Below are 8,980 nucleotides of genomic sequence, written 5' to 3' on the forward strand. Positions count from 1 at the left end.
GTCGAGGAATACCAAGATTGTGGGTCGTCTGTACATGTGGCGTCGCTCTAACACTTGACGAGGTGTGAAGATGTGGTCAACGCAGCCTCTACCCGATCGAAATCCCGCCTGATTTTCACGATTCAGTGTTCGCATGCCACCGTAAGACGACGAAAAATCAGTGAAACCAGAAGCCTTGTCACAACAGGCGTCAAGCTAACACCTCTGTGGTTGCTAAATTCACTGCGAGTATCCTTTTTGAAAATGGGCACTACTGTCGATTCACCGCAGTTGTCTGGGACGGCCTGCTTCTCCCAGATAGATTCAAACAGGCTAAACAAGCACTGGCTGAGGTGTCCACCGCTGTCCTTGAAAAGAGTAGCCGTCATACAATAAAAGATACGAGAAACGCCGTCTTTTCAGACCTCTGTAGTGCGAAGCAACTTAAGTAAAATGACCGATTGCATCGAGAGATATACTGAAAGGGATCCCGTTCGCTGGACTGATTAGATATATTCACAATCCTCTGCTGTGTTGTGAAAGTGTTTTTTACGGTGTGGCAGCTGCCTGTCTTGCGTTATGTCAGAAACCAAACCGTACTCGATTCACAAACTAAATTCGTTTGCACACTCATTTGGTTTTAACGGGAGTCCCAGCTGAACTTTTCGTTCATGATAGTCTCCAACGTAATGTGCTACAAATATGCCATCTGATGTATCAGTTGGGGGGCTAACTGGGATATCCCAGTATATTTTCTTGACGAACAACTGACTATATAGTTGCTGAAGACTCTTCGAACTACACTACATAGTTCATTTATCCCGGGGACACATCAGGTAGACACAGTCAGTTACAGTATGACCTAAAGCAGGGATTCAGCTAGAGATGAATCAGAACAACTGACTATATAGTTGCTGAAGACTCTTCCACGCTCACTACATAGTTCATTTATCCCGGGGACACATCAGGTAGACACAGTCAATAACAGTGTGGCCTAAAGCAGGGATTCAGCTAGAATTCAGATAAATCACTCGTTATAGCCAGATCAGTTTCCAAAATTTTTGACAGAAAGTCGAGGATTGCATCTGTCTGATGAACTACAAGAAAGGAGTAACCGAGCTGTTTAGGGGTTTCCAACCGACTTAGGAGAAGTCTTCCTTTAAGAAAATATACTCCGATATCCGGAATATCGTATCAATGGAATTACTAAGTGGCCTTTATATACACGCTTAGCTGAAAAAATATCATAAGCGAGAGAATCAACTGGAATGTGGCTAAGTCTTCCGTAGACACCAAATTTGTTTGCAAAATACGTACTTTACTAGATATACAAGGCCATTTCCGAGGCCATCGTCGTCCGTCGCATGAGAGAGGGTCAGGAGCAATAAAAGAAGGACGATATCCTTCGGTGGCTGGAGAGGAAAAAGTCAGATTTAAGATTGGTTCCCAAACCAGCCACTGTGCACCGTACGAAACAAGTGAGACTGACTAGACTGAACTGACTCTGCAAGTGTAACAGTCGCATCGACTGAACCAGTCGTTTGCATCTAGTGATGGTAGATTCCCTATGTACCAGCAACATGTGAACGTTTTTGTGAGTTTTTGACCACAATCCGCTCTCTCTGATAATGGGCGTCGTTGGGGTATCCAATAACACGTTGTCAGCAACTCACTTGTCTCGCCACTGTGCATATCACTAAACAGACAGCCATTGAACACGTTGTCAGCAACTCACTTGTCTCGCTACTGTGCAAATCACTAACTCCCATCTTGATGAATTCACTGTAGAGGATACTATTCTCATGCTAATTTACGGAGCTAAGTTCTCGCTCTAGTGCGGTGGGCACCATCACCAAATAAAACTCAGTCGAAACTGTTTGAAACAGCTAAAGTGAGCATGCGTAACTTTTCTAAGCAACTAGTGGTGGCGAACTTCAAACCGAGCGATGAAACTCTCAGAGGGCTTCGGAATTTTAGACTGTTCGCAAACCAATTCCTGCCTAACGGGACTGCTTGATTGTAATATCTTCCAAGCAGCCATATACATACGTAATTACCTCAGCATCAGGTTTGCCAGTTTTATTCGGAAACCAGTCTTATTCGTCCGGCATGAAAGCAAGAGTAAAGGCGTAGACAAGCATTTAACAAGCTGTAGATTTTCGGTCGTCATTTGGTTGTAAATGTCCACTGGATACCCCGAACGGCGGTGTACAAAAAGAAATGAAATATTCAGAGGCGTCTGCAATAGTATCGAAACTCTTCTGTAATTAACTTGAGATTCCGCGTCAATGTGAGTAGGATTAGTATAAGTTCGCACTCTACTCTCTTGGAAAACAGCCAAATGGTTACTGAAAGAGAATAACACAAATCTGTGGAAGCAGACCTAGCGATTAGGGGACTAGTTTCATCAACCCATCCTGCGTGTCTGGAGACAAAGCCCGGGATTCACCTCATCAGATTTAACAAAAGTTCTGGATGTGAAAATGCTTCGGGACTGTTTTAATGAACACACTACACTAATTCTGTGTTTCCTTTTCCGGACCATATCAAAAGCTATGCCGGTGTGACTGAAATAGTTTGCGCGTGAATTAAAAGCCCCCGGTACACTTCAGATCCACTCGCTTTTCGGCCGTTCCCTGAGCTTGTCCATAACAAGTCTGACACACCGACAACATCTGAGTTGATATAAACATGTGCGTGCGCAAATACCCACAAGGTGTTTGTACGCCTGTGCGTGTGTGTGTGTGTGTCGGTCCACCAAGATCTTTTCTCTTTTCGGAGTCAAGTTAATTAGTGCGCTATCTCGTTTCCTTTCAGGACTCAAACAACGAATACACAGACGTTGCGCGAAGTGATGTGAACAGGGGGTAGGGTGTTGGGTCCGATAAACACCATGCCATGGGATACGCGTGAGACTAACGAGCTGTAGTTCTTCTCTAACAGAGAAACACGTGCGATGGCCGTTGAGCTGCTACCGACGAGAGCTAATTATCAGTTCGCAGACAGAGAAACAATCCCCGAAAACGGGTTCCAGCATGCAACACGCTAGCCATGACGTGTCACAAGGGAAAACAGAAGGCGCGAAAATGAGTAGATTGGTTTGTCTGGCTACTAGCTTATAATGCTTCCCATCTGTTAGGTTAAAAACACTGGAATTAATGGATTTTAGGGATTAATTCGAATTTAAAGCCTGCAAGTGTTGCGGTACTCCCTCATAGACTGCATCAAGTTTCTTTGACACAAAACTAGGTTTTGTGTTGTGTTAGTGGTTTTCAGAACTGTATCAAATTTCCTTGATGGGATGGTAAGACTAGCTTGTTTAGTAATCTGGAATGTGGAAAAGTCACATTCTTTTGTTGCACACGGCTTTGTGGATTATAATGTTTTTATCTGATTGTGGTGATCGAATATTGTCAAATGTGTAACAACTGGTGAGTAAATTTAAAAACCAACAAACGACCTCATAAACCTGACTTAGCGTATTTGCAAAGAGGACGGCATGAGCTGTGGTGTATGAGATCGATTTAAACTCGCTTCTAGTCATTTGAAGGAGCACGAAGGTGGGCGGACTTTGTCGGGAATCGTGCTCATACCCTTCACAAACATCTGAGGCTAATACCCGAATTTCCTCGTGGGAGTTTGACCCCTTGTGTCATGTCACCAGACCATCTATCTAGTTATCTAGTTAAGATCAGTTCGATTCACAGTTCGGAAAGTCTAACTTCGATGAACCGGTCGTGCCTAATCATTCTTTGCCAGATTGTGTAACATGCGTAAGCAGTGGTGACAATATCCCATATCCATAAACGTGGACTATCTTGATCCGGTGTTTACTGAATATCTATCGTGATCGGTAGTCCCATACTATAGTGAAAATGCACACCGGTGCAGGCAAAGCAGACAGCCCTGTTCCTATCGTGCTTTCAGTGATTACCCCAAGCTGTTTTGGCATGGTCTTATTGCCTGGGTGCTTCTGTTTTCCAGCAAAAGTTTCTCAGTATCCGGCCGTCTTAACTGTGCAAAAGGACGAAGTTATGACTATCATTAGGATATGTTTTCAAACGACCTCACGGCGGCATGCGTTGAGGATTCGCAGCTAACCAACCTTTGTTACTTAGTTGCAAAACGCAAGACCAATTAATACACCGTCAAGTTGAAAAATGACAGCCTACAAAGACCTCTATTATTAGACCTCCGACTTCTCACGAACACTCGCTTGTTCGGCGAAGCGAGTTCCATTGTGCCCAATCATTATCTCGGGCTACGAAATGGCGCAAATCATAAGAAGTGGGGAACACCTGTTGGTTCTGTCCTTTTTAGCCGCATCTGTTTTCATGAGGGGAAACATCTCCACTACTCATATAGTAAAACCTCTCTCAGATATCATAGTTTTTTTGATGTTGCGACTGAATTTTGGGAGGTCTGTCAGGGAGTTGTGTGCCAAAGGCTTCTCATAGATTAGTATGGCGCACTGTTCAATATTGGTAACGAGAAAACAACAGATGGACCTAGATTTTCAGCTTTCTAGGACGGGAAAACTTCATGAGTTGGGTGAAATCCATATTTTATGGTAGTGTGAGAAGACTTCGGGATTTTCTAGTAGAAATTTCGTCCTACGAGTAAATCCAATCTCTGCAGTTTCATCTTTATTGAGAATCACTGTTCAACTGTTCAAAATACCAGCCGTGTTGTTACAGCTTACTTGAGTTTGGTGGAATGCGTACTACTGACGATTCCCAGTAAGAATAAAACAGCCGTACTGTGCTCCTTGGCCTTTTAACCTGGATATGATTTACTTACAGGATGAATTCTTCACTAAGGAAGTATATATCTATAGATTTCATTCCCTTTTTTCCAGAATCATGACAGAATTTAACTACTCGGTCTAATGGACGCTAGCTATGCCAAGTTAAATATCGCTGTATTCTGCGCCCCCACGTTCTTACCAATTTATTTTACGTTTAATCTCGTTTCTGCAGCCTGAACTGACCGAATACTCCTCGGCTTTGCATTGCTGTTCGAGCATACATTCACCTGCTCCCCAATTAGGTTTTGACAACTGAGTCACCTGGAATCTATTCTAAAGTAGTTGATTGTGTAAATTTTCCATAAGGAAAGCAGTATTCTTCCATTATTGCAGAGATTTGAGGTAAGGTAGATACAAGCCGTTCACCTCGTCAGTGAAGAGTGACCCAGAGCAAGTGTCAAGTTCCCAGAAAACGCAAGTTTTTCTAAAGGGGACGATTGCTGATACAGATTGCTTACATTGGCTCATATTTTGGATTTAGTGCATAAAGTATGCGAGGTAATGAGCCTAGTTCGATCCTTTTCAGACTCGCATGCAACCATGCGCAGAACACTTTGCCATGCAGCGTAACTTAGAGTTCTGTCTGATGGGATTAGTTTGGTTTAGTTCAGAAGTCGTAGGTGTATGCGAAACTGTTGATGACATGACACTACTTCTAAGGTTGCTGTAAACATTTCGAAAGCCCATGACCGATGTTGCCTATCTTGGGGCTCATCAGGCAGGCGCAGTCCTTGGGTTTCCATCAGTTCGATCACATTTTTTAAACTGTACGCAACTGACAAAATGCTATCATTTGCGAATTGAGTTTGTGTGGTTCAGAGATGCAGCAGAGATTCAGTTAAGTCTTTCCTTAACATCAACCTGTGAGAAAATGCTTCACAGTGCTCTAAAGGTGTCTCATTCTAGTTGCGACTTGCTCACAAATTATTTGTGTTACTGTGTACTGGAGAAGGAAAGAGAGCATCCCAGACTCCTCAGGCCCTTCTATCCGAGAAGTTTTTGTTCTAGCATTCATTCGACACCGGTTTTGTGACACAGGCTGCTTGAGTAGAAAACACCGTTAAACTACCACACACAGCTGACTGTTCGAGCTTTTCCAGAAAGATGACTCTTTCATTCTCTCGTCGGCTTTGCATTTTTAACGGTCCCAAATATGGATGAGATGAATGTTCAACTCAGGGTAAGTAAACTTAATTGCCCAAACTAATTTTTAAGAAGGCTTAATAAAGTTCATGCGGTATACTGTTACTCTATTCCGCCTAAGCAACGACTGTATATCGTTGAAAAATGGTTCAAGAAACTTATACGCGTTTAAAGTTCTATGAAAATTTTACGTGTTTTATTTCATTTGGGCAATGCGCACAACGGAGCCTTGAAATTTTCGACACATCGGAAGCTTTTATATTGTTGATGCAACATTCTGCTGGGCATGAACAGGAAATTTGCGCTCGCATCAGCCACCAGCTTATACCTATTGACCGGATATGTTCCAGCGGATGTGGTACAAACCATCGGGCTATGACTGACGTGGGATTTTGTTGTGCTCTGAATAACAGGTTCTTATGAATACAGGTCCATTTAATTGAACCAGCTGATTTGGTGGGTAGTTTTTTGTCCTCATACGACTCATGAACGACAAAGTAATCGAGGCTGACAGGCAGCCTACTACCGGTAACTTTTCACTCACTGGACAAGCTCTCTACCAATTAAGCTAGGGTGGAATTTCTCAGCCTCACAGTTGGTTCAAAAGGGAAGGAACAATTACCAAACACCCGCAACCAATGTCAATACAACTTTTTGAAAACTCTTGTCCTATGCCGCATGACTTGTAACTTTATCTCTTAATTGCGTTGACGGTTCAACTGTACCATCAACGGTTTATTCGTGACTCGCTTGGATGCAGTAACTAGATGTTATATGTATAATTAAATTGCTTTTGCTTACCAGAAACTTGAGGATTTCCAGTAGTTTCAGCCAGCAAAGGTCACTCGCAGGGAAAGGTCCACTTGTTCCCGCTTGGCGCGAGGAGGTATCTGCTGGAAGACAACACCGTGTCTTGGCAGTGCAAAAAGCCAAGACCCTTGTATGTTAAATTTTTATAATAATTAGACGGCTAACACAAGCTAGTTCAGTGATATTATCATCCATCTTTATAAGACCTGCAATGTAACGGTGACCTTTATCGTCAGTGGACGCTGTTACCAGTTGGCCAAACTCCTAAGAGTGATCAGCTCTTTAGAAACGACAGTCAGGATTGCAGCAGAATCCGTTGTATGGATTCAAAGGTATGCGCGATTTTGTTGCAAGTACGGTCGTTGGCTTATCCACTGAGCTGGGCTCTTTGGCGCTGCAAGCTTTTCATCACCAATCGAACTGACATCATCAGTGCGTTGTTAGAAAGCGTGGTGGTGCTGAGCGATGGGTTGGTTGCGAGTATTTTAATTCCGCTGTGGGCGTCCTGTTCAGTGAAAAATAACTCTGGTATCCAGGCTGTCTGAAGTCATCTGGAGTTAACACTAAATGATGCCACAAATGTTCATCATGTGGTATCATCAAGACAACCTAGTTCAAGATTATGTGTTACGGTAACCTCCCAGAGACGAAGTACTCGCAGAGAGGGTCGCTGTTGGTCAATCTTTGGAATGGCCCCTCTCAAGAGCACATTATACATAATATATAAGTCATTTTGACGATGCGGAAGTTTACAAGAGATCACTTCTCATCGATCTTTTTCAGTGATATTCATAGATTAATAAAGTTGGTTTAACTGTAATGACTGTCTAAGGAGATCCACGAATGTGAATTCTCTTCTGTCACGGATCAGAGCATCCGAAAATACAATGAGAAACAGACACAGGGGGTCTTTCAAGAGTTAATAATTTGAAGTCCAATCTTTCGGCACCCGATTAATATGGTATTAATTCCAAAGGTAGTACTCTTTATTATAATCAATGCTGTACGTTCACTGTTATGCATATCCGTAAGTAACTGATAGCCATTTTTGTACATAAAAATGCCGGTTTGAATAGTCATGCCCATAACTTCAAAATAGTTGTTAGGTATTATCATACAAGGCAGTATCCACATGTAGTTTTGCAACAGACCTGCAATAGATCTGCAAATCATAGTTCTTCATTTGGCATACAAACCGGGATGGTCTACATTCGTCTATTTCTAGGGGACTTGTACTGCCAACCTAACACACTCATTTTTAGGCAAGTCTCCCAGTGCGCGGTGATGCCACTGAAAAAGACCACTCAAGGAAAACGGTCAAATGCTCCTAGTTGAGAGAGTTGGTCTCTATTGTTTAATGCTAACTTATTCTATGTTCTGATTGCACAGTTTTCCAGTCTGGTGGGCCGGCCAAAAGAAGCCAACCAACTCTTCGTGTGTATGACACATTAACATAGTCTTTGTATTGCTGCTGATGTGTAGTCAGGTGCTCGCATGAAGGGATAATAGAATGCTCTAAGCAACGCCAATCAATCGTAGGGAGCAGAAAACCTATATCATACCAACTTCTCGAAGATTTCTGTCATGTGCTCTGACATTCAAAATCGTCTTGAATTACAAGTACCGATTTCGTAGCCATTAAAGTAGATGCCAACATCACGGTGAAACAGAAGTACGCTGTCATGGCGTTTCGTATATTCAAAGTATGAAGTTATGCACTCTTCGGATAACCGGTGACATGGAGAATAATAGTTTAAGAAGAGTTCTTGAAATCCACGGGGTGGCGGTTTCTTTTTTTGAGGGGGGAGGGCGTGTTCTAAATCGTGCTTTTCGAAAGTGGCGTCACGCATTATCCGAAGAAATGATATGTATTTGAGGGGATCTTTCTTAATGGTAACGAAGTATAACGTGGCTCTCCCATAGATGGTTCTGAGATGTTCTTTAACATACCTGATTTTGCGGTCTACATATCATGTATAAAATGATACAAAAGTGCCCTATACTTTACGTGAAGGGATGACGAGCTGAAAGGTCTGTACGGGACTGTAGCGTGTAGCCTATTTCTGAAACTTGTTGCACTTCTCATGTTGGATTCGGCTTTTCTCCAACCTGTACGCTATCAGGATTCCACCCATTTAATCATGAATGACGGAAAACTCCACCTTACCCTCTCAAAGACGGTTCACCGACTTTGTGAGGGCATATTTTTGGGGGGTTACTCTACCGTCTAAAGCTCATTTG

The 8,980-nt window shown here is 42.8% G+C and overlaps 2 protein-coding genes across 2 annotated transcripts in view; one reads left to right on the forward strand and one right to left on the reverse strand.

Annotated features, from left to right (window-relative positions):
• Positions 1 to 4,823, reverse strand: part of T265_11498 (hypothetical protein) — a gene marked incomplete at both ends in the record, with an annotated part of 18,917 nt that extends 14,094 nt beyond the window's left edge. The window contains one exon of the mRNA XM_009178168.1: positions 4,780 to 4,823. Coding sequence (XP_009176432.1) covers positions 4,780 to 4,823 — 44 coding nt within the window. The remainder of the gene's footprint in view (positions 1 to 4,779) is intronic.
• T265_15449 (hypothetical protein) overlaps positions 1 to 8,980 on the forward strand; it is a gene marked incomplete at both ends in the record, with an annotated part of 84,391 nt that overhangs the window by 53,601 nt on the left and 21,810 nt on the right. The gene's annotated exons all lie outside the window — the stretch shown is intronic.

The sequence above is a fragment of the Opisthorchis viverrini genome (assembly GCF_000715545.1).
Source record: "Opisthorchis viverrini unplaced genomic scaffold opera_v5_507, whole genome shotgun sequence".
In the NCBI taxonomy this organism is placed as follows: Eukaryota; Metazoa; Platyhelminthes; class Trematoda; order Opisthorchiida; family Opisthorchiidae; genus Opisthorchis; species Opisthorchis viverrini.